This window comes from Chlamydomonas reinhardtii, chromosome 4 (assembly GCF_000002595.2).
Source record: "Chlamydomonas reinhardtii strain CC-503 cw92 mt+ chromosome 4, whole genome shotgun sequence".
NCBI lineage: Eukaryota > Viridiplantae > Chlorophyta > Chlorophyceae > Chlamydomonadales > Chlamydomonadaceae > Chlamydomonas > Chlamydomonas reinhardtii.
The window spans coordinates 2,628,638-2,650,706 of record NC_057007.1 but is presented as its reverse complement, the minus strand read 5'-3'; the positions used below and the strand labels follow the sequence as shown (position 1 = coordinate 2,650,706).

At 69.4% G+C, this 22,069-nt stretch overlaps 2 protein-coding genes across 2 annotated transcripts in view; one reads left to right on the top strand and one right to left on the bottom strand.

Moving 5' to 3' along the window:
- The window catches only part of CHLRE_04g223000v5 (uncharacterized protein), a 20,591-nt gene extending 5,257 nt beyond the window's left edge, over positions 1 to 15,334 (bottom strand). Inside the window, exons 1-17 of the mRNA XM_043061932.1 lie at positions 14,955 to 15,334; positions 14,188 to 14,484; positions 13,808 to 13,933; positions 13,201 to 13,581; positions 12,190 to 12,994; positions 11,591 to 11,775; positions 11,206 to 11,332; positions 10,726 to 10,808; positions 10,320 to 10,439; positions 4,219 to 9,802; positions 3,801 to 3,995; positions 3,459 to 3,610; positions 3,034 to 3,140; positions 2,657 to 2,767; positions 1,783 to 2,080; positions 1,171 to 1,412; positions 42 to 768 (exon numbers count right to left, since the gene is read on the bottom strand). Of these exons, the coding sequence (XP_042925284.1) occupies positions 42 to 768; positions 1,171 to 1,412; positions 1,783 to 2,080; positions 2,657 to 2,767; positions 3,034 to 3,140; positions 3,459 to 3,610; positions 3,801 to 3,995; positions 4,219 to 9,802; positions 10,320 to 10,439; positions 10,726 to 10,808; positions 11,206 to 11,332; positions 11,591 to 11,775; positions 12,190 to 12,994; positions 13,201 to 13,581; positions 13,808 to 13,933; positions 14,188 to 14,484; positions 14,955 to 15,101 (9,687 nt within the window). The 5' untranslated portion in view covers positions 15,102 to 15,334. The remainder of the gene's footprint in view (positions 1 to 41; positions 769 to 1,170; positions 1,413 to 1,782; positions 2,081 to 2,656; positions 2,768 to 3,033; positions 3,141 to 3,458; positions 3,611 to 3,800; positions 3,996 to 4,218; positions 9,803 to 10,319; positions 10,440 to 10,725; positions 10,809 to 11,205; positions 11,333 to 11,590; positions 11,776 to 12,189; positions 12,995 to 13,200; positions 13,582 to 13,807; positions 13,934 to 14,187; positions 14,485 to 14,954) is intronic.
- A 110-nt stretch (positions 15,335 to 15,444) lies between these two features.
- Positions 15,445 to 20,527, top strand: CHLRE_04g222950v5 (uncharacterized protein). Its single transcript, XM_043061931.1, has 10 exons — positions 15,445 to 15,864; positions 16,126 to 16,218; positions 16,625 to 16,695; positions 17,213 to 17,307; positions 17,613 to 17,690; positions 18,032 to 18,160; positions 18,610 to 18,796; positions 18,961 to 19,310; positions 19,572 to 19,672; positions 19,818 to 20,527. The coding sequence occupies exons 1-10, from the start codon at positions 15,725 to 15,727 to the stop codon at positions 19,867 to 19,869; spliced, it is 1,296 nt and encodes a 431-aa protein (XP_042925283.1). The 5' UTR covers positions 15,445 to 15,724; the 3' UTR covers positions 19,870 to 20,527.
- The last annotated feature ends 1,542 nt before the right edge of the window (positions 20,528 to 22,069 follow it).

Below are 22,069 nucleotides of genomic sequence, written 5' to 3'. Positions count from 1 at the left end.
GCTGCCGACGCAAAGCCCGCTATCGACGACCCCGGCCCTACCGTGGCCGGTGCCGGCTGCGTGGGCAGCGGCGGCGGCGGTGGCGCTGGCGGCGGCGGCGAGGGCAGCGGCGGCGGCCGCGCCATGAGCAGGTCCGGCGGCAGCAGCGGCTGGCGCCGCACGCGCCGCAGCGCCGACACGTGGCGCCCCAGCAGGCGCAGCACGGCGGCGTCGTCCACCGCAGGGCCGCCGGCGGCGCCGCAGCCCTGCGCCAGCAGCGGCGCCAGCTGCCGCAACGCCGCCTCCGCCTCCCGCCGCCAGTCCCCAGGCGCCCGCGTCTCGGCGGCCGCGGCCTCGGCCGCCGCCGCCGCCCCGTCCGGAGCCGCGGCGGCGCCCGCGACGGCGGCAGCTGCGTCCGCCGCCGCGTTGGCGGCCGCGGCCACGTCCTCGAAGCCGCTCTGCTGCTGCTGCCGCCGCTGCGCCTCTGCCAGGCTGTAGCTCAGTGCGCCCGCCAGCAGTCGGCTGTAGCGCCGGGCCAGCGCCGGCGACAGCCTGGCAACGTCCACCGCCGACGAAGCGCTTCCGCCCTTTGACGTCGCCGCCGCCGCCGCCGACACCAGGCCGGCGGAGGCGTTGGCGGCGGCCGCGGCGGCGGCGGCGGCGGGCCGCAGCGCCGCCGCCACGAGCAGCGCCTCCAGCGCCGCCGCCGCCAGGCCCGCCGCCTCCAGGGCGCGGCTGGTGCGGAGAGCGAGGCGGCGCAGCGCGCGGCAGGCGGCCGCGGGGACCGGCCTGGATGGGTGGGTGGGGGGTGAACGAGGTGAGGTGACGGGGTGCGTGCAAGAGAGGTCGGGTCATGTACGGGTCTGTCCGGAATGGGGTGGCCGCCGCGTTCCGTTGGAACTGTTGCCTGTCAGGCCCCATTAGCACCGCCCCGAGAGAGTTGAACGCCCACCGCCACGAGCACAGCTAGCTCCATAGGCAGCCCCGCCCCGCCCCACTTCCTTAACTAGTCCTGAATGTAACCCCCCACGCGCGCGAGATGGCACCCCGTGCAAACTCGCCCCACAAATGTAACGAGCGTGCCCTTTTGGAACTATGTTCCAGGGTATGTTCCTCTTAACTAAGCCCACCGAGCCCACACGACAGCCCACACGACAGCCCAACCCAGCCCAACTCAGCCCATCTGCCCACCTGCCCGAGAGGCACTGCACGCCCAGCAATAGCACAAAGTCCAGGGCCGCCGCATCGGCAGCCAGCGGCTGCAGCACAGGCTGAGGCGGCGGCTGCGGGGTTGCCGGGGTCGTTGTTATTGCTGTCCGCGGCGGCGGCAGGCCCAACAGTGTGCACATGGCGGCGGTAGCGTCGCCCGCCAGCAGCTGCAGCGCTGCCACGGCACAGGGGTCGCGGGAGGCCAGGGCCAGAGGAAGCAGCTCCTGCATGTGTGTGTGTGTATGTGTGTGTGCGTGTGTGTGTGTGTGTGTGTGTGTGCGCGTGCGTGTGCGTGTGTGTGTGTGTGCGTGTGTGTGTGTGTGTGTGTGTGTGTGTGTGTGTGTGTGTGTGTGTGTGCATGAGCGCGCGAGACGGAGGTGGAGAGGCGGTGTGCATGTGCGCGAGGTGGGGTTTCAGAATGGTGCCACTGGTGCTGGTTGGGGGCGCAGGAAGGGGGAAGAGGGCGGCATGCCATCCGCATCAAAGTCCAGACACGCCACGCGTCCATGGCGGCGTAGGTGCACGTAAGTGCCCATCGCTCCCCAGCCTGGCCCCCAGCCCCCAGCCTGCCCCCAGCCCCCCGCCCCGCCCCACCTTGTCCACCAGCCTGCGCGCCAGCGGCCCGCCCGCGCCCCACGACGCCGCGCCGCCCGCCACCGCCCCTCCCGCCGCCGCCGCTCCAGCCCCCGCTCCACCCCCTGCTCCAATCCCTGCTCCAGCACCCCCTGCTCCTCCTGCTCCTGCCGCCCCGGCCGCGCCAGCCGCCGCCGCGCCGTCCAGCAGCCGGGCCACCAGGAGCGCGAGCTGCGGGTCGCGGCGCTCGCGGCACAGCACCGACACGGCGTCGTAGTGCTGACCCGCCAGGATGAAGAAGCCGGCGGCCAGCTCGTGCCTGGCAGGGAGGGGATGCAGCGTGGGGTTGCAGCGTGGGGTTGCAGCGTGGGGATAGACTAAGGGTTACTTGAGAAGTGAAGTTGTGGCCAGGGGGAGGGAGTGCTGGGGCGCAGGGTGGTTGTTGGGGGTGGTTGTTGGGGGTGGTTGTGGTGGTTGCGGTGGTTGTTGTGGTTTGGTCGGGGAGCGTGGCGGCGGGTGTGTCAGGCAGTGTGTGGGGCGCGGCTGGAGTGGACAGGGCACACGGGGGCATGGCGCCAAGGTGTACTGGTACTGGTAGGGACCGCGGGTGATGTGCACAATGCAGCCCTGCCTGCTCCCTCCCTGGCCCCTGCCTGGCCCCTCCCTGGCCCCTCCCTGCCCCCCCCCCTCCCCGCCCCTTCCCTGCCCCCTCCCTGGCCCCTCCCTGCCCCTTCCCTGGCCCCTCCCTGCCCCTTCCCCGCCCCTTCCCTGCCCCCAAGATGGTCTACCGGCTATCACTTCCTGAACTAATCATGAATGTAACCCCGCCCCCTCCCCGCCCCGTTCCTGCCCCCCTCCCTGCCCCCTCCCTGCCCCCCCCCTGCCTCCTCCTCACTTGTGCTGCCCCAGCAGTGCGAAGGCGTTCTTGGCGGCGCTGCGGCGCGCCTCCTCCGAGCCCGCGAAGTCGCGGAGCAGGAAGTCCGCCACCTTGAGGTTGCTGGACTGCCTGCGGGTGTGAAGGCGGGAGGTGGAGCCGTGGAGGTGGAGGTTGGGGAGCTGTCGCCTCCAACCCCACGTAAGTACGGCAACCCAGGCCCGCGACCCGAAGCCTCAGCCCGCGTACAGCGCGCAGGAGGCGAGACCCCGCTGCTCCCGGCCTCCTCACGACCCTTCCCCCAATCTGGGCTGGATTAAACAACCCCCTCCCCCCTACCCCCTCCCCACCACAACGTAAAACCCCCTCCCCACCACACCACCCCGCCGCCTGCCCACCTGAACAGGCTGACCAGCAGCGCCTTGCGCCCCAGCGCCAGGTAAATGAGCGCGCAGTCGTACGGCTCCTTGCGCCGCGCGAACTGCGCCTTGGCCAGATACTCAGCCTGAGGGGGTTGAGGGGAAAGATGGTTGGATGGCTGCGGTGAGCCGTCCATGCAGAGGCGTGGGAGTGGGGCGCAGAGGCCGCAGCGTAGCCGAGGAGGGCTAATGGAGCACTTGTACAAGACATCTGGATGATGATGATCAGCAAAATGCGCCGTAATGCCGCCGCTAATGCGCCGTATTGCCGCGCCACAGCACACCAGCCGCCCAGGATACACGCTCACGGCGCCCCGCGTGCACCTCCTCCGCCATCCCACCAGCCATGCCTGCAACTCGCTCTCTTATTCTCTCATCTCCCCCACCTCCTGCCGCCGCCTCACCTGCTCCCGCACCACCCGCGGGTCAGTCAGCCAGAAGCCCGCCCCCGCCTTGCGCAGCAGCGGCCACGACAGAGACGGCCGGCTGGGGCCGTAGCCGCCGCCGCCACCTCCACCTCCACCACCACCAGCGCCAGCGCCACCGCCAAAGCCGCCTGCGCAGCGGTTCGGAGAGCCAGCATTACGAAAAGCAGTTGCGCTCTTGCGAGAGATGTCAAAGCTGGTGCCACCGTGTTGCATTCCGTTCTGTACTCCTTACTAGAGATCCTCACCCAGCCCGCCTGCTGTCCTTCGATTGACGACTTCGCCCTTCTTCGCCCCTCCCTGGCGCGAGCGCGCTCTCACCCAGTCCGCCCGCGTTGCGCCCGTCCGGCGCCGCGCTGGCCTCCTCGTCCGCCGCCGCCGCCCAGGGCAGTTCCGGCAGCAGCGCCGCCAGCAGCGCAGCCTGGCTGCCACTGGCGGCGGCCGCCAAACAGGAGCGCATGTCCAGGCCCGGCAGCAGACCCACCAGCCGCCACCAGCTGCCGGTGCCGGAGGAGGCTGCGAGCAGGGCGTGGGGGTTTGCGGATGGGTTGCGCGGATGGGTTGTGCGGATAGGTTATGCGTATAGCTTTGTGGAGTGCGCTTGCGGATGGGGTTGTGCGCATGGGAGAGTGCAGATGAGGAGTGCGAAGAGAGTGCAAGCGCCACGAAACGACGCATCGCAGGTTTGCAGGTCTCGCGACTCGGCTCGCCAATTCCATGCCCAGCCCGCCGTCCTCACCTGCGCCGTCCGCGCCGCCGCCGCCGCCTTCCTCGAGCGGCCCGCCCGCCCGCCCTCCGAACAGCGACTCCGGAATGGAGCTGAATGACAGCACAGACATGACGCTGCGCACGCTCTTGCTCCGCCCCATCACGCCGCCGCCGCCGGTGCCCGAGCCCGCGCTGCCCAGGCCGCCGCCGCCGGCGCCGCCCAAGCCGCCCCACAGATTGGAGCGGGAGGCCGGGTTGAGCCGGCGCCGTAGCAGGCTGGCGCTGCTGCTGCCGGCGGCGCCGCCACCGTCGGGAATGGTGCTGGCGCCGTGGCGGTGGCGGCCTAGGCCGCCGGCAGCTGCCATAGACCCCAGTTGCAGCGACTGCGGAGACAGGTCCTCGTCCCGCTGCGTGCCGCTGCGCCGCAGCCCGCCGCCGCCCTGCTGCTGAAGTGCGGATGAGGACGGGTCGGAGGAGAGCGGGTTGGGCGGCGTGCCAGCGCCGCCGGCGGCACGCGTGACGGAGACGGGCCGGAACAGCCGGCTGACGGCGGCGGCGAACGCGCCGTCGTCCTTGGCCGCCTCCGCCTCTGCCGCCTCGGCACGCGCGCCCGCCACCGCAATCCGCGCCTGGATGAGGAAGCAGCGAGCCGCAAAGTCCAGGCCCGCCGTAACGTCCGTGTTGCCCGCGCCGCCGCCGCCGTCGGCGGCGGCGGCGGCGGCGCCGCCGCCTGGCGCGACGGAGCGGCGGCTGAGCGCCGCCGCCAGCCGGCACAGCTCGGCGCCGTCCTCCGGCGTCAGCCCCAGCGCCGTCAGCGCCGCCACCGCGTCAGCCACCGCCGCCGCCGACCGCGCCGCCGCCGCCGCCGCCGCCTCCGCCTCCTCCTCCGCCTCCGCACCGTAGCGCCGCTTCGCCGGCCCTGCTGCAGCCGCCGCCGCTGGTGGCGCTACAGCCACCGGCGCCGTGGGCAGCCCGAATGCGTCCACGGCGCCCTGCTCTGCCGTGGGCGGGTCCTGCCCCAGCAGCCGGTGCAGCTGTAGCACCTCGTCAGGCGACAGCAGTAGCTCGGGCAGCGCGGGGTCGGCGGGGGTAACCGGATCCGGCACGCGGGGGAACGACACCCATCCCGTGCTACTGCTGCTGCTACTGCCGATGCCTACGCTGCTGCTGCCACCCGGCGGCACGCCGGCGGCGCCGGCGCCGCCTGTGACGCTGGGCTGGCCGTACAGCCGCGGCGTGCTGCCCATGGGTGTCATGAGGGTGGTGGCGGGCGTGAACAGCAGCGAGGAGGAGGCGCCGGGCGTGCGCAGGAGTCCGCCCGCGCCACCGCCCGTCCCTGCCTCAGAGGGTTGCGGCATGAGCCGCCGATCCCCACGCTCCGCCGCCAAGCCGCCTGACGGCCCCACCGCCGCCAAGCCGCTGGCGGTGCTGCCGTACCCGCCGCTGGCGCTGCTGTTGTTGCCGCTGCTGTCAGCGGGCGCCAGGTGGTGCTGCAGCGTGGGCGGCTGGCTGTGGGAGCCGGAGGCGCCGGAGGTAGGCTCCGTTTGGAGTGCCTGCGGCACCGGGGCGCGCGCAAAGGCGGAGGAGCCAAGCCAAGAAGGCGGCGGCGGCGGAGGAGGAGGCGTCGCGGCGGCCGTTGCAGCTGGCAGGGCGGCGGCGGCGCCACCTCCAAAGTCACCGAAGGCCGACATGTCCAGCATCCCCGAGTGGAGCGGGTCGAGCGAGGGGGCGGCAGCGACGGCCGCAGGCGCAGGAGGAGGGGGAGGCGGTGGCGTGGTCGCGGTCGCGGCGACTCCAAAATCCCCGAATGCCGACGTGTCGAGCGTGCCGGAGTGGAGCGGGTCCAGAGCGGCCCTTGACTGCGCCTGTGCTTGCGGCTGCAGTGGCGGTGGTGGCGGCGGTGGTGGTGCAACAGTCACCGCCGGTGCGTGGACTGAGAAGTCGCCAAACATGGACATGTCAAGCAAGCCCGAGTGCAGGGGCTCCGTGGCGGCGGCAGAAGCGGAAGAGGAAGCGGCACCCGCCGCCGGCGGCTGCGTCGGTGGCGGCGGCGCGGGCGGCGGCGGCGCGGGCGGCGGAGGCGGGGCCGGCATGCCAAAGTCGCCGAACGCCGACATGCCTAGCACGCCGGAGTGGAGCGGGTCGTGCGCCATTACGGGCGGTGCTTGGGCCGGCGGTGGTGGCGGTGGCGGCGGCGGCGGCGCTGCGCTGCTGCTGGCGGCGCCGCCGAAGCCGCCGAAGTCGCCGAATGCTGACATGTCAAGCATTCCCGTCTCCAGGACGGGCTTGGGCGCTGCCGGACCTGCAGGCGCAGGTGGCAGCGGTGGCGCGACCGGCGCGCTGCCGCCGCCGCCGCCCAGCCCACCGCCAAAGCCGCCAAAGTCCCCAAAGGCCGACGTATCGAGCGTGCCGGTGTCAAGAACCGACTTGGGCGCAGGCGCAGGCGGTGCCGTTGGCGCTGCCCCGCCGCCACCGAAGTCGCCGAACGCGCCAAAGGCGGACATGTTGAGCGTCCCCGTCTCCATCGGCTTGGCCGCTAACGCCGCTGCCGCCGGCTGTGCCGAGCCGGATGCTGGCGGTGGTGCAACTGCTGCCGGTGGCGAGGCGCTTGATGTCCCAAAGAGTGGCCGCAACGGCGCCGTGGGGTCACGCTCCACCGGCGCTGCGGGGCGCGGCAGCGCCGCTGCCGCCAGCCCTGTCCCTGCTACTGCTACGCCTGCCCCTGTGGACGCAGGCGTCGCGGGCGAGGGTGCGGACGCTGGCGCCGATGCGGCGGCAGCCGCGGTCGGCGCCGGCGGTGCCGCCGGCACGGGCGCTGCCAGCGCCTGCTGGAACGCCGCCAGGCCGCGGCACGACAGCAGCCCCACCGAGCCGGGCGCGGCGCTGGTGCCGCTGCCGAACGCTACTGCCGAGCTAGGCGCAGTAGCCGCCGTGGCGGCTGTAGCAGCGTCGGGCGCCAGCAGTAGCTCCGGCAGGTCAATCACCAGCGGCGGGCGGTGCCGCCGCCGTGACGCCGCCGCCGCCGCGCCCTGCCCGCCCTCGCCCTCGCGGTCGCGGTCGCCCGCGCCTGTGCTTCTCCCTTTCCCTCTCCCCGGCGCCGCCCCCTCCGCCTGGCCTGCGGCTTTATCCCCATCTTCGCCGCCGTCCTTGTCACCACCTTCCTCACTCCCACTTCCGCCGTCGCCGCTGCCGCTGCTGCTGCCATCGCGCAGCCACGCCAGCAGCCGCCGCAGCACGTGGCACGCGGTGCTGAGCCGCCCCTTGGCGACCAGCGCGTGTACGGAGCCGGGGTGGTACGGCGGCAGCGGGCCGTTCAGGTCCGCCGCCAGCGCCGCCAGACTGGGCTGCTGCTGGCGGGCGGGATCCGAACAGTCCAGCGTGTTGCTAAAGCACAGCAGGTGGTTGCCCGCCGCAACCGCCACGCCGCCGCCGGCGGCGGTTGAGCCGAACGCCGCCACCGCGGCAGCGCCGCCGTAGCTCGCCAGCTCCTCCCACTCGCCGGCGCGGTCGCGTGCCAGCAGCGCGACGCGGCCCGACGCAAACCCAACCGCCAGGCAGGCGGACAGCCCCGCCGCCGGCAGCCAGCTCAGCGCTGATACCGTGTCAACCACCGGCACAACGGTTTCCAGCTCGTACGTGCCGTACGTGCTCGGCCCGCCGCCACGCTGACGGTACGACCGGACGGCGGCGGCGCCGCCGCTGCCATCGGCAGAGTCGGTAGACATGCTGGACTCGGCTTCACCATCGGCGCCGTCGTCTTCGTCGTCGTCCTCGTCTCGCAGGCGCCAGATGTGGATGGCCTCTTCGGCCTCGCCCTCGCCGCACGTGGTGGCGGCGGCGGCGTAGCCAGACATCTCGTCCAGCGCCACCGCCACCACCATGCCCGCGCCGCGGCCGCCGCCGCCGCCGCCAGGCCCGCCGCCGCCGCCGTTCACGCCGCTGCTACTGCTCCGGCCGCTGCGCAGCCCCTCCTCCTCCCCGACCCGCGGCCTGGGTCCCGCCGCACCGCCCGACGGCGACGCCTGCCAGTCGTACACCTCGGCATCGGCGGCGCCCGGCGGGCGGCAGGCGGCGCTCTGCACCAGCTCCAGCCCGCCCACACCATCACAGCCGCCGCGGATGTGCCCGGTGGCGGGCCGCCAGAACTGCACGTAGCCGTCCACAGTGCCCGACATGAGGCACGGAACGCGCGGCGTGCCCGCAAGGTACCCGCCACTGCCGCTGCTGCTGCTGCTGCTGCCGGCGGCGCTGCTGCTGCTGCTGCTGCTGCTGCTGCTACTGCTGCTGGAGCTGGAGGAGCCGCTGGCGCTGGCGAGCTCGGCGTCGACGAGGCAGGCGAGGGAGGTGGTGCAGCAGGAGATGAGCGACGGCAGGCCCGGAGGCGGGCCACCTGCACCCGCGGCCCCTGTAGCACCCGCACCTGCACCTCCCGCGCCGGGCCCAGCCTCCAGCAGCCCCCGCTGCTGCTGTTCCTGCTGCTGCTGCTGCTGCTGCTGCTGGCGGTCCAACTGCTGGAGCAGCAGCTGCCGCAGCCGCCTGCCGCCCAGCCCGCTGGCGACCGCCGCGCCGTCCACGTCATCCACCTGGGAGCTCAGCAGCTCGGCGGAGCTGACCCAGTGGCAGGTGGCGCTGGATCCGGATCCAGAAATCCTGGATTTAGATGGCCTGGCCGAGGCGGCGGCTGCGCCAGCAGCAACGGCAGAAGGAGGGGCGGCGGCAGCAGAGGCGGGCGGCTTGAGGTGCACCCGCCACGTCACCCACACCTGTTTGGCGTGCCGCTGCGCCGCCGCCTCCGCCGCCGCGGCCGCGTTCGGCGCCGCAGTCCCTGCCGCCGGCGGCGCGCCCCCCGCGGAGCCGCCGCCGCCGCCAAGGCGGCTCGCCAGCGCCACCAGCGTCGCGGTGCCGCCGTACGCCGTACCGCCCGGCGCCGCGTCGTACGATATCTCCAGCAGCGACCGTACGGCTCCAATGCCGGGAGGCAGCTCCACGCGCAGCACCTCCGCAATGAATGTGGCGCCCCAGCCCGCCAACGCCGCCGCACCACCACCAGCACCACCTCCGCCGCCGTCGCCATCCCCCTCGCCACCGCCGTTGCCGCCGCCGCCAGCTCCGCCGTTCCCGTCGCCGCCGCTACCACCGTTCCCGTTGCCGGTGGCGGTGCCATTGCTGCTGTCGGCGTTGACCAGGGTGGCGCGCGGCAGCGCCACTGCGTAGACCAGCAGGCGGGGCCCGTGCACGCACGCCATGTACCCCACCAGTCCGTAAGGCCCAGCGCCACTGCCACAACCGACGCCGACGCCGCCACTGCCGACATTGCTATCCCCGCTGGCCCGCATCCCACCACCGGTACCAGCACCCGCCGCGCCGCCGTACGGCGGCCCGTACGGCGGCATTGGGCTGACGTGGCCCAGCCACGCCACCGCCGCCAGCTGGCCGGCGCTGGCGAGCAGCGCGCGGGAGGCGGAGGCGGCGTCGGGCGCCAGCGCAATGGGCAGCTCGGCCAGCGGGCCCAGCCCCCACAGCGCCACGCCGCCGGTGCGGTCTCGCAGCAGCGCCACGTCGGCGGCGGGGTGCACCAGCAGCGAGGACAACGCCTCGGGGCTGCCGGTCATGGCCTGCAGCGGGTGTGGAGGGGGATATGGGGGATGGGGGGTTACATTCATGATTAATTAAGTGAAGGCGTAGGGGGCACGCGTAGGGGGGTTACATGCATTAAGTTTACGAAGTGAAGTCGTAGCCAGGTACAAAGGTACACAGTGAGGATGGGGGGTGGGGTTGTAAATACCAGCCCAAACCAATGATGGAGGATGGAGGATGAGGATGGAGAATGGAGGATGGGGAACAGAGGATGGAGGATGGGGGATGGAGGAGGCGTTGTCTAGTAACGGTACCGCACTCGGCATGACTAGCTGCAGGAAGGCGGCAGAGAAGGAGGCGCGAGCCCAGATGCAATGCACTGGTGGTGCTGGCTTGGACTGTGTCGTGCAGGCGGTGCCCCGTACAACTGGAGCCAGGCCCCGTGCCCCCAGACCCCAGACCCCAGCCCCGCGCTCAAGCCCCTAGCCCCTAGCCCCTAGCCCCATGCTCCCAGCCCCCATGCGCCAGCCCCTAGCCCCGAGCGCCCGTACAGACCTGTCGCGCCACGCCACTGACTCGCAGGGAGGTGGAGGTGGCGCCGGGAGCTCCCGCGGCGTAGGGCGCGGAGGAGGCCACGGGCGCGATCTGGAAGCTGCGCACCTCGGCGTACGCGCCCTGTGTTCAAAGAGAGCAAAACACACGACACCACAACAACATGCGTCATGTCACGGCAAAACCACGCCAAGCGCCGTGCGATGCCCCGTGATGCCACGTGTAGCTCCCGCGCTTGTTTATATGGTGAGCCTGCAGCAACGTTGCGCGATGTCGCCGCCGAACACGCCGCTTCTCCATAGCGACCAGCCCAGGCAACAGGGCACGCAGCGCTCCCACCTTTTGTCCTGAGACCCGCCGGGGATCCCCTCCCTCCCCTCCCTCGCCTCCCTCCCCTTCATTCCCGCACCTGCATGCCCACGCAGCAGTCCGCCGCGCTCAGCAGCGGCATGCCGCCCGGGTAGGCCACGTAGGCGCTGATGGCGTAGTCGCCTGGGGAGGAGGGGGGGGGCGTTACAGGCATTAACAGGCAAGACGAAATGGTGTCGGCAGGTTGTTGCATCAGGGGGGTTGTAGATACCAGCCCAAACTAAACCGAGGGGGGGAAGGCACGGTAGACACTCTTGGGGAACATGCAAGACGGAGTGGAGGGGATCGTTTCCGCCAGCCCCAGTAAACAGCAGCAGCCAGGGGCACCGTGGAGCGGCAGGTGTGCGGAATGTTTCGAGTTGTGGAGGCGTGATACCTCCGCTCAGCCCAACCATGCGGTACCTTTCCCTTCCCATGCCCCGCGTTACCTCCCAGCACGCTGCAGCTGCGCCCGCCCCCGCCCCCCCCCCCCCCGATACCGCTCCCCTTCAGTTTGGGCTGGTATTTGCAATCTCCCCACCTGGCCGGCTGCCAGTGGGGCCGCCGCCCGCCGCGCCGCCGTCGTACGCGAATGCGGGGCCTGCGGGCAGCAGCTTGGCTGGCTGCACCCAGCACACGGAGCGGGTGTCGCGACCCCACAGCACGGCCTGGGGCAGGGCAGGGCAGGGCAGGGCAGGGCAGGGGCGGGACAGGGTCAGGGTCAGGGCAGGGCAGGGCAGGGCAAGGAGTTTCCAGGCGAAGCGAAGCTACGGGTATGAAGGCTAGGGCAAGCGCCTTCTCCCTTCATCCACCACCTACTTCCATCTCTACCCAGGCAACACGCAGGCACCCATGCACCCACCATCACCCATGCACCACAACCCAGGCACCCCTCACCCAGGCACCCACCATCCATCCGGACCCACCTTGGGCGAGGCGGTGGTGGCCTTTGCGCCTCCGCCCGCTCCGCCCGCCGCCGCGCTGACCGCCCCCCGCGGCAGGCCGCTGAGCACCACCGCAGCCAGCCCGTCCACCGCCCACACACACACCGCCTCGTCCATGGGCGCGCCGCCAAAGCCGCCGCCGTACCCGCCGCCGCCGTAGCCCAGCTCTGGTGCAGGAACAAGCAGAGAGATGCTAGGTCATTCAGATCGAGGCGCCCAGGTGAAGCACTGGGCAGCTGACAGCCGCTGCTACGCCACCTGGCACCCCGAACGACGCGGCCTTCCAAGGCCACCCGGCGCAAGCGCGCAGCGCCCGTTGGCCCATTTCCATCCCTCCGCCGCTTGGGGGTCCGCTTGCTGACTAGCCCCATGCGCCAAAGCAGTCGTGCAGTCAGAACTCATGTAAATGCGCATGCTCATGCTGCCTCTTCAGCACGCCCTACCTGCCCTCCGTATGACCATGCGCCCCCGAACCTGCCCCGTGCCCTCTGATCTTGCGTGTACCGCCGCCTGCCCCCCCTTCCCTGTACCATCTTTGCAACACCCCACCCCCCAATCCCCAGTGCCTGCGCCCCGCTCACCGTGTCCGTCGGGGCCGTCGTGCCCCACGACGCCAACGCTCGCCACAATCCACTGCAGCCGGCTGCCGCCGCCGCCCCCGCCGCCACCCTCCCCGCCGGCCTCCGCCTCCTCCTGCGCCGCCGCAGCGCCCGCGCCGACCTCGCCCGCGCCCGCGCCCGCGCTGCCGCATCCGCCGCCCTCGCTTCCATTCCCGCTACCGCCGTTCCCGCCGCCGCCCAGCGGCCGCGCCCAGCACACCCGCATGCCCGGGCGCGCCGAGGGCGCCAGCGCCAGGTTCAGCCCAGGGCCCCAGGCCGGCGGCTCAATGACCAGCGTCAGGCAGAACTGACTCATGGTGGCGGCGCCGGCGGGCGCCGCCGCCGCCAGGTCCGGCGGCAACATGTTCTGCATCACCACCTCCACGTAGATGCGGATCACCCAGTCCGCACCCAGCGTCAGCAGCGCCGGCGCCGTCGACGGCGCCGGCGGCGCCGCCGCCAGCGCCGGCGTGGCCGCCGGCGGCGGAGGCGCCGGCGCCGAGAACGTCGGCGAGCGCTGCGGCCCCTTGGGTGGCGGCCCGGGCGGCGCCGGCGGCTCTTCGGGCGCCGCCACTGGTGCGGCGGCGGCGCGGGCGCCGCCGGACCCGCAGCCGGCCAGCGGCGGGCTCCACTCCAGCGACAGCACCCGCACGGGGTGTCGGACCACCTCTGCACCCACAGAGGAGCCGTCGGCGCCGCCGGCGCTGCGGCCGCGGCCCGCCGCCGAGTCGACGTCGGCGTGGTGGCCGTGGTTCGCAGAGGGCGGGGCCGGCCACCACACCGTCACCTGCACGGGGGGGAAGAAGGCAGGCAGGACACCAGGGCAGGTCAGCGCAGGGGCCCGTGCAGGTGCCGGTGCAGGAGGAATGCACGTTTGCCTGCAGGCCGCCTTGACAAAGCCACGACACAACAGCGTCCACAGGGGTTTGAGCTCGCCCGTTGCAAATAGCCTTGTGGCCCCTCCATGCTGCCCTCATCCCCCTCCCTCCTGACCTTGTGTGGCCCGCTGCCGCTACTGCCGCCGTGCGCGCCGCCGCCCGCCGTGGTGGCGCAGGGGCTGTAGCAGTCCAGGCTGGCCGCCGCCAGCGTGTGCGCCGAGTCCGCCCGCACCCGCCACGCCTCATGCACCGCAAAGTGCGGCACCTGATGCTGGCTGGCCCCTGCGCCTGCGCCCGCTCCAGCCCCTGTGCTGGCTCCCCCCGCGCCGCCGCCCCAGCCGCCGCCCCAGAGGGCGCCGCTGCCCCCGGCCGTCCCTGCTACAGCCGAAGCCGACAGCGAGCCCGACGCCGACGGCAGTAGCACCGACTCCTTGGGCACCAGCCGCAGCATGGTCACGTAGTTGCCCGAGTCCGTCACTAGCAGCCCCCGCGCGTTCTGCGTTTTCGGGTGTTGGAACGCCACAGATGGCAAGGAAATGAAGCGAAGGGTGTTTGGGATGACTGGACGCCCCACAACCGCAGTGGCTCCGTGCGTCCCTGCCACTGCTCAAACGTTCATGCGGCGCCGAGGCGGTCGCTTGCAGACACCGAGCTATTTCCTCCAACCCGCCGGCAGCCCGCCAGCCCTCCACCCTTCCAACGTCGCTCCGCCCCCTCCTCACCTGCGTCCAGTCCAGCGCCAGTGCCGGCATGGCTGTGCGGTACAGCCCCACCAGCGCGTACGCGGTGGAGGGCGGCGGCAGCAGCGTGCCGGGGCGTGCGCAGCGCGGCAGCGCCGCCGCGGGGCCCTGCGGTGAGGTGCGGAAGGCAGTCGTTGGCATGTGTGTGGAGAGGGACCAAGGCAAGACGGAGGACGCACAAAGAACTCCACCCGGTGCATCTGTGCACCAACCCCGCGCCCATCCCCGTCACCAAACACACACAGTGACACAGCCACAGGCAGCCAACATCCTCCTCTTCCACCACCTCCATCTCGTCCTCCCACTCCTTCCTCCTCCTACTCCTTCCTCTTCCTCCTCCTCTTCCTCTTCCTCTGCCTCACCGCGAAGAAGGGCGCCAGGCTGAACAGGTAGACGTGCTGCTTGGTGGTGGCGGCCAGTAGCAGCTCGGGCCCGCCGCCCCACGCCAGGCGCCCGAACACGTCGCTGCCATGCTCCAGCTGCGCCACACGGTCGATAAGGAGTACGGGGGCAAACAGGCCCGTAGATGGGGGCGCAGAGGTGGGTGCGGAGAAGGCGGAGTGGCGGGAAGCGGGTTGGTGGGAGGTGGGCGCGCCAGCAGCGGATGGGCCGGGCGCGGGGCCTGTGGCTGCGGCCGCTCCGCGGCTTGGCTGCAGGCTCTGTTGGCAACGGAGGAGGCAGTGAGCAGCAAAGGGTCAGTTGTGTAGAGGAGAGGGGCATATGTAGCATTGCAGTAATGGTGCGGTTGGGAATGTTTGCACACAGCAGCGGTACGGTGGCCGGGGCAGGCTGGCACACGCACGCCCCTTGCGAGTGGGGGGTGTTGCACGGGGCTAGGTGCTGGCAAGGTGCTGGCACTCCCATGCAACCCTCGTGAGCAGCAAGGACTAAGGGCAGGGACCCCACGTTGTCAACCAGCACTGTGCAGTTCTGCCGTGTCGGGGGGCCGGGCGGTACCAGGAAGGTGGGGCGTGGGTCAGAAGGCCACGGACGTGCAACCCCACGGTGCAACCCCCCTCGCCAGGTGGCGCGAACGAGCACAGCAGTTGCGGTGTGCAGCGCATTCGACCAGCAGCGCTCCCCCGGCACGCGCCCATGCTTCCTATTTGGTCTAAATGAAACACCAAACCTGCTGCACGATGATCGCGCCGTCCGAAACTGCATAAGCGCAGTAGGAGATGCCCGCGTAGCCTTCCACGCAGAACGTAACGATGTTGCTGCAGGGCGGTCCCGTAGTCCTACAAAGGACTCGAGCACTATAAAGACTGCTGTCCATGGCTGGACTGCGGGTCACGCAGCTCTCGCAAGCGAGCAACGACCCCCCCCCTTATGCGACTTCGCCCCGAAAATTGCCAGAGCTATGAAAGATTTCAGCCATTAGGCATCGGTAGTACTGATGAAAGAACATACAGTAAGGCCTGGCGAGGGCGCGAGTTCTGCTAGTGAAGGTTCCGAACTCTGAGCTGCCGTGCCCTTTCTGCCCTTCCTTTCCCCGATAAGTTTATACTCCTGTTTTACTGTATTGTATGTATCTGAGCTGTGGCTGGGGCTTGCCGCGGCAAAGCAATTGGAAACAGACCGGTAAACCGTGCCCGCCTAAAGCATGGCTGTTCCATAGCCGTAACAATACTCCTACCACACTGTTTCTATCCCAGACAGATTTGACAGCTGTGGTGCTGTGCTCGTGCAGCTGCTGTTCCGACTGCGTTTTTTGTGCGCCTCTAGCCTCACACGCTTTGCTCACACAATTATTTACATTTTAATAGGTGCACCGATAACAAGGCACACTGCGGGGGCCCCCGCCGCGCCGCCGCGCCGATTCAGCTTGCCCATTCCTGACGCCGCATACATAGCCGGCACCCCACAGCCAGCAAGAGTGCTAGGACCGCTCGCGCTGACATGGAGGACCCGAAGGTCAAGGAGGCGATGGGCGCCTTCGCGGCGTATTTTGAGCCCGCCGACGACGGGAAGCTGAAGTGCCTGGTGAACGGACACTGCTTCCCCGCCAACAGGCCCGAGCAGATCTCGTCGTTCGTCAAGTGAGGCGAGACGCGGGGGACGGTGCAGGCTGTCATGTCCCCGAAGAGGAGAGGGGTTAGTTGGGGTTTGGAACCTCGAGCTGGGGTTCGTGTCGCGCTTGATCCACTAACTGGAGGGCAGGCGCTGCACCCCCACAGCTCCCCAGCCCGCCGCCTCTCCAGTCACGGTGCCTCTTACTTGGGGCACTAGCCCGGAGGCTGATGCGCCCCAAGCTCTCCTCTCCTCCTCATCACACTCACCCTCGCCAAATACGCTCGCAGCGGCGCTCGCTTCGGCAAGCTCAAGGTGCGCTACGATGCGGAGCAGGCGCTCAGCAAGTACGAGCCATTCATCGTGGTCAGCAAGAACTTCCCGTGAGTGCGCGTGTGTGCGCGCGCGCACCAGTTTGTGTATGGCGGGGGCCAGGTAGCCAAGGGGGCACGGCGGGCCAGGTAAATCAAAAGGGGGAAGGTGAAGGATTTGAAAGGGGTTGCGGCGCTGTGTCGGGTGCGCATATGGCGGCGGGCATGTCTGCACTTAAGGTAACGGTGGTTTCACGGGACGATTGCGCCACGCCCACCCAGCACTCCTCCCCCTGTTGCCGCCTGTTGCGTCTGTCGCCTGCCTGTGCGACGGCTGTCGCTCGCTGCTGGCCCTTGGTCCACCCCGCATTTTAAAAATTGTGCCGGTGCCAACAGCCCGCCCCGTTCCCACTGGACGTCGGCATTCGCAATGTGTTACATATAAACACTCTGTTCCCCATGAACGCCTCCCCTCCAGCCACATGCTGTATTGCGCTCTGACGGGGCAGCTGCTGGAGAAGAGCCTGGCCGCAGTCAAGAAGCACATGGGTGAGACTAGGGGCCACGAGGGATGCGGGGCCCACGGGAGCCGGTTGAGGGCACCCAGGCGGGCTGGCGGGAGCTGGGGTTAGTTCTGCGCTAATCGCGGAAGGAAACAAGTTGCGCTGCAAGCTGGAGCTGGGGAGAGCTGGAGGGAGATGGGGAGCTGGGTGACCGGGCGAGCTGACGGCGGGGCAGGAGCGTTGGGGGGCTGCGGGCCAGGGCTTGCGGATTAGGCAGTGCTGGGGTTTTGTGCCTGCGCCAGTCCAGGTCAACAGGTCAACACGAACGTTGGCCCAAGGGGAAATGTTGGGCCGGTACGGTGCATGGCGGAGCTTTGAGCCGCAAGCGGCACGCGTGGAGCAATGGGAGCCGCGGTAGCCAATGGCAGCGGGGCCCAAGCTCAGGTGGTAGTTTTAGAATGTGTCACTCCTACCACCACCAACTGCGACATCGCACATTGGGCATCGCACCTCCTGCACACAATTAAACGTACCCGCGCGCTCGCGAACAAACGCACCTGCAGGCGGCAAGAAGTTCATTCGTGCCAAGGAGCGGTTTGTGGAGGACAAGCAGGACCTCAAGCCGGAGCCCAGCCTCAGCGACTTCGGCATCATTCTGGTGAGGGGGCAGAGGAGGGGGTGGGAGGCGGCGGAAGGGAGCTTTGGGCAGTGGAGGGGGCAGGATGGGGCGGCGGCAGATGTGGAGGGGGCGGCGGCAGATGTGGAGGGGGGGGACGGAAGGGACAACAGGGGGCGGGGGCAGAAGGGGGCGGGGGCTGGAGGGAGGGGAGGGAGGGGAGGGTCAAGCCCAGTGTGCATGCGATGGCAGGGGCCTGTCGGGCAAGCTGCCGCACTCCCGTGTCAATTATTGTACATAACCTGCAGCCCCCGCCCGCCCCTTTCCGGCATCCCGCCAACACGCAGCCGGGCGAGGAGGGCGAGGAGGGGCGCAAGAAGAAGAAGCAGAAGAAGGACGCGGAGGGCGACGAGGAGATGGAGGAGGTAGGGGCAGTGGATGAGGTGGAGGAATTGAATATGGCGGGGGCCAACCAAAGGGCCGGCACGGCTCGGGAAGGGCCGGTAGATTCGTAGCGGGGCGGGATTTGTAGCGGGGTGGGTTGATAGAATCGTTATACTGGCGGGAGGGCTGCCTGCTGTATCCATGTTGCTTTGGACTGCTGGGAGCTGGTCCTGCGAGGTCGTCATCTGGCCCCGAAACGCCGCCTGGAGCGGCTGAGGCGGCAACATGCAGTTGTGCAGGCGGCCGTGCGCCGCGCCTAGAAGTGCCACGCCGCCGTGCAACGGCCTCATCATCATGTCCGCGGCTGTCTATGCGCACGCAGGCTGACGGCAGCGAGGGCGAGGACGAGGACGAGGAGGAGGAGGGCGATGGCGAGGGCGAGGACGGGGAGCCTGCGTTTTGGGTGCCACCTGGCGAGGCGATGGGTCGCAGGAAGAAGGGGAAGGGCAAGGTAAGGTCCAGCCCGGGTGGGCTCGGGTTGGCTCTGGGTCAGAATGTGTGAGGCGGACGGGGCTTAGCCGGCTTGCGGTGAGAGCGTGGGCCGAGAAAGCTCCAGGCGTGTAGGTTGGGGCAGACGTGTGGAAACACGGAGACAACGCGGGGGCAGTCACAGCGACAGGTGTAGGGGCAGGGTCCTCCGTGTCTGCAGACACGAGCTGCGGCACTGGCGCCGTGCTTGTGGCTGCCTGGTCGCCGCCCGCAGCACGGGTGCAGACAGGTGGCGGGATGTCCTCCAGCTGCCGCTGATGCCACTGCCGCTGTCACTACTGCTGCTGCTGCTGCTGCCGCCACTGCTGATGCTGCCGCTGCTGCTGTCACTGCCAGCATGCTTATTTGGCGCGTGGTCGCGCCGAGGGTGCCACTGCTAAACCCGTGTGCGTGCCTACGTCGCTCATACAGGGCGAGGAGGAGGGCGACGGGGAAGAGCAGGGCGAGGAGGAGGAGGAGGATGACGACGACGATGATGATGAACTTATGGAGCTGGGGAGCGAGGGCGAGGACGAGGGCGAGGAGGATGAGGACGAGGGCGAGGAGGAGGAGGAGGACGAGGAGGTGGAGAAGGAGGACGCTGGGCCCAGCGGGCGTGGTGAGTGCGCAAGCGCCTTATCCCGGCGGCTCGGCCTGCTGCATGCGTGACTGCTGCCATAGCCCTGCCCGGCTACACTGCATGGGTCTAGGTGCCTGACATGCACTTGCTGCTGGCGGCTCACGTGTGTGTGCCTTTGCTGTCGTGCGCGCTACGTGTTGCAGGTGCCTCGGGCAAGGGTAAGGCGGCAGCAGGCAAGCAGGGCGAGAAGCAGCACCAGCAGGGCAAGGGCGCTGCCGCGGTGGTCGTCAACGGCGCAGCGGGCGCAAAGGGCAAGCAGGGGCGGCAACAACAGCAGCCGCAGCAGCAGCAAGCCAAGCAGGCGCCGACAAAAATAGGCGGGAAAGCGGGTGCCGGGAGTGTCGCTGCAGGGGGTCCTGCGGGCAAGAAGCCGGGGCAGCAGCAGCCGGGCGGGAAGCAGCAGGCGTCAGGCGCCCCGGCCGGCGCTGAGGGCGGCGCCAAGCTCAACAAGAAGCAGCGCAAGGCGGCGGCCAAGGCGGCGGCGGCCGAGCAGGTGCGCTGAGGGGGTTGCGCGGTGACACGGTGTTAGGCGGGCGCGGCGGCTGCAGATGTTGGTGTCTGTAACGTACTGTAGCCTAGCTTGTAGCAGCGCTGTTGGCTGCCAGTTTGGCGCCGGAGTACCTGTATAGCCCCGCCGAAGTACCTGTGTAGCCTCGCATGCGGGTATTGGACATGTCAGCAGGCTCGGTCAGGACGCCGCCCGAGCCCTGCACCGCCGAGCTGGCGCCGCTTGCCTTGTTTGCGTTGATTGCAGGCGGCGCCGCAGCCGGATGACTTCGACTTTGCGGAGGCGAACGATGACGTTGCTGCTGAGGAGCCCGCGGCGGCGTCCGCAGCTGCAGCTGGCAAGCCCAAGTGAGTGTGCAGACAAGGCGCGCATCCTAGTGGGCACAGATAATCCTGAGTGCGTGCGCGCATATGTGGGAGAGAGCCGGTGCGCGCCGCTCACAACGTTAGTCCTGATCGCCCTCGCAACCCTCCCCGGTGAACTCGCTTGCAGGAAGAAGAATGTGAACCGGCCGTCGCCCGCAAAGAAGATGCGCAAGGCGTGAGGCGATGTGTGCGTGTGCGTTTGTGTGTTGGCGAGAGGGGGAACTGAGAGGGGCAGGTTGGGCGCATGATAGCAAACGCGGCCTTAGCAGCACGGCCGCTGAGGGCATGAGTAGAAGACATCGTCATGGCGGTACGGTCTGCTGGCGTATGCGTGATGGTGGGTGCTGCAGTGGACGTCAACGGCAGGCGGCACGGGACTGCAGTTGTGCAGTGCTTGCAACCAAGGGCCTCGGCCTTTGTGCCTGTGTGGCTTACTTGCGTTGCAAACACTGTTGGCTGCCGCCTGGCGAGGGGGTAGCCTTGAAGGACCCAAGTAGCATAGGAAGCGACATGCTGCATGGCAGCTGGCAGGATGCAAGTCGGCAGCGCTACGCAGGATGCCACTTGGAGCTGGATGTGGTACGATAGAAAGGACAGCTAGAGGTATAGTCCGTGAGTGGGTGGTGGGTGATTGAGAGAACACCTGTGCCGCTGCGCCTTTGGCAATGTAGCCTGTGGTCCTGGGAAGCTGCAATCGGTTCCACCGTTCCAGATGCAATTGCGCCCCGTACCTGTTGCGGCACCGCAGCGGAGCAGAACCCATGCGTAAAATTGTTGGGCCGGCGCTTTGAGCAGGCGGCAATCAGCTTCGCGGGGAGCATGTAAGGTCCCACACACGCTAAGTTTAATGCCTGATCGGCCAAGCGCCTGTTGGCGCACGCTCGTGCGCGTGGAGGCTGAGCCCAGCTCCTAATTGCCCATGTCCAGTCAAAGGTGTTCCATGCCGTTCATTCTTCCTACGAAGTTACACCCTGTGCATCATGGCGCAGGCGCACTGTGCGGCGCCTGTGTATGGGCCATGCTTCTTCGGCTTGCCTTCTCCCTCTCACATCTGTTCTAATGGTTCGCTCCTTGCGCAACGGCAACGGACTCCGGCCTGACAGCGCCTGATGGCCACGACGTGTCCCCGGCTCCCCGCCTTCCACTCGCACCCGACCGGCACAGTCCTGTTGCCCGTCTCTGCTACGCTTGACCTATACCCTCGCGAACAAGTGTTCCCCGGTCACGGGAAAAGGGGCTGAGCCCCTCAACAGTCTGAGGCCGAACAACCTCATCGCCCGGCTATCCTCATCGCCCGGACATAGCCGGGGTCGGTTTCCACAGGCACATAGCCGAACCAGGTGCCTAGCAATTGCGATGCCACAGCAGAGCCAACCGCAGCCAGACGCAGCACAGTTCTCAACAGCCGCACTACTTGTCATGCCGCTACGCATGCCCTGCCAGCCCCACCGCGGACCGCTACCTAGACACCTGAGTGCCGAGTGCGTGCCTCAGTCAAGGCAGCAGGGCCGCGAAGCGCTTATGCCGCCTTACTTGTCCGCACGCGCATCCGGCTCCTCAGCCTGCGCGCTTGCGCCGCTTCTTGGGCGGCGCTGCGCTCTCCTCCTCCTCGTGGCCTTTCCCGCCCCCTCCGCTACCAAGGTGCGCGCACGCGCCGCCGCCGCTGCCGCTGCCGCCGCCGCCGCTGCCGCTGCCGCCGCTGCCGCTGCCGCTGCCGCCGCCGCCGCTGCCGCTGCCCCCGCCGCCGCCGCCGCTGCCGCCGCCAGTCTGCAGCGATGAAGGTCGCTTGTGCCCCAGCAGCATCTCCACCAGCGCGTGCCGGATGTTGGTTGCGGAGTTGACGTCACGTCCCTGCACCGTCGGGAGGGTCGTCACCCGTCGGGAGGGTCGTCACCCACTGAGCCCCACTGAGCCCACGACTGAGGCAACTGAGCCCCAATGAGCCCTCACCCACTGAGCCGTGTCATCCATGTGTCATCCCCACTGAGCCCACGACTGAGCCCCCCTGAGCCCACGACTGAGCCCCACTGGGCCCCCCTGAGCCCCCCTGAGCCGTCACCCAGCCACCCAGCCACCCAGCCGTCACCCAGCCAGCCGCCCGCAAAGTGGACTCACCCACACCGTCCCGCAGTGGTTGCACACTTGGACTTGGTGAGCACGTGAGCCCCCCCCCATGGTACGACCGCCTGCAGGCAGCGCTGCCCGTCGCCGAGTAAGCGCCGCCCGCACTTCGCACACACCTGGGGAGGGAGGGGGCAGGAGTACAGTGTGAACCTTGCTGGCTACCCGGCTACCTGTACACGAGCCCCATCCTGTCCACCCGACCACCTGTCTACTCATTCCAACCCGTCTGCTCTCATCTTGCCTGTGATGTGTAGA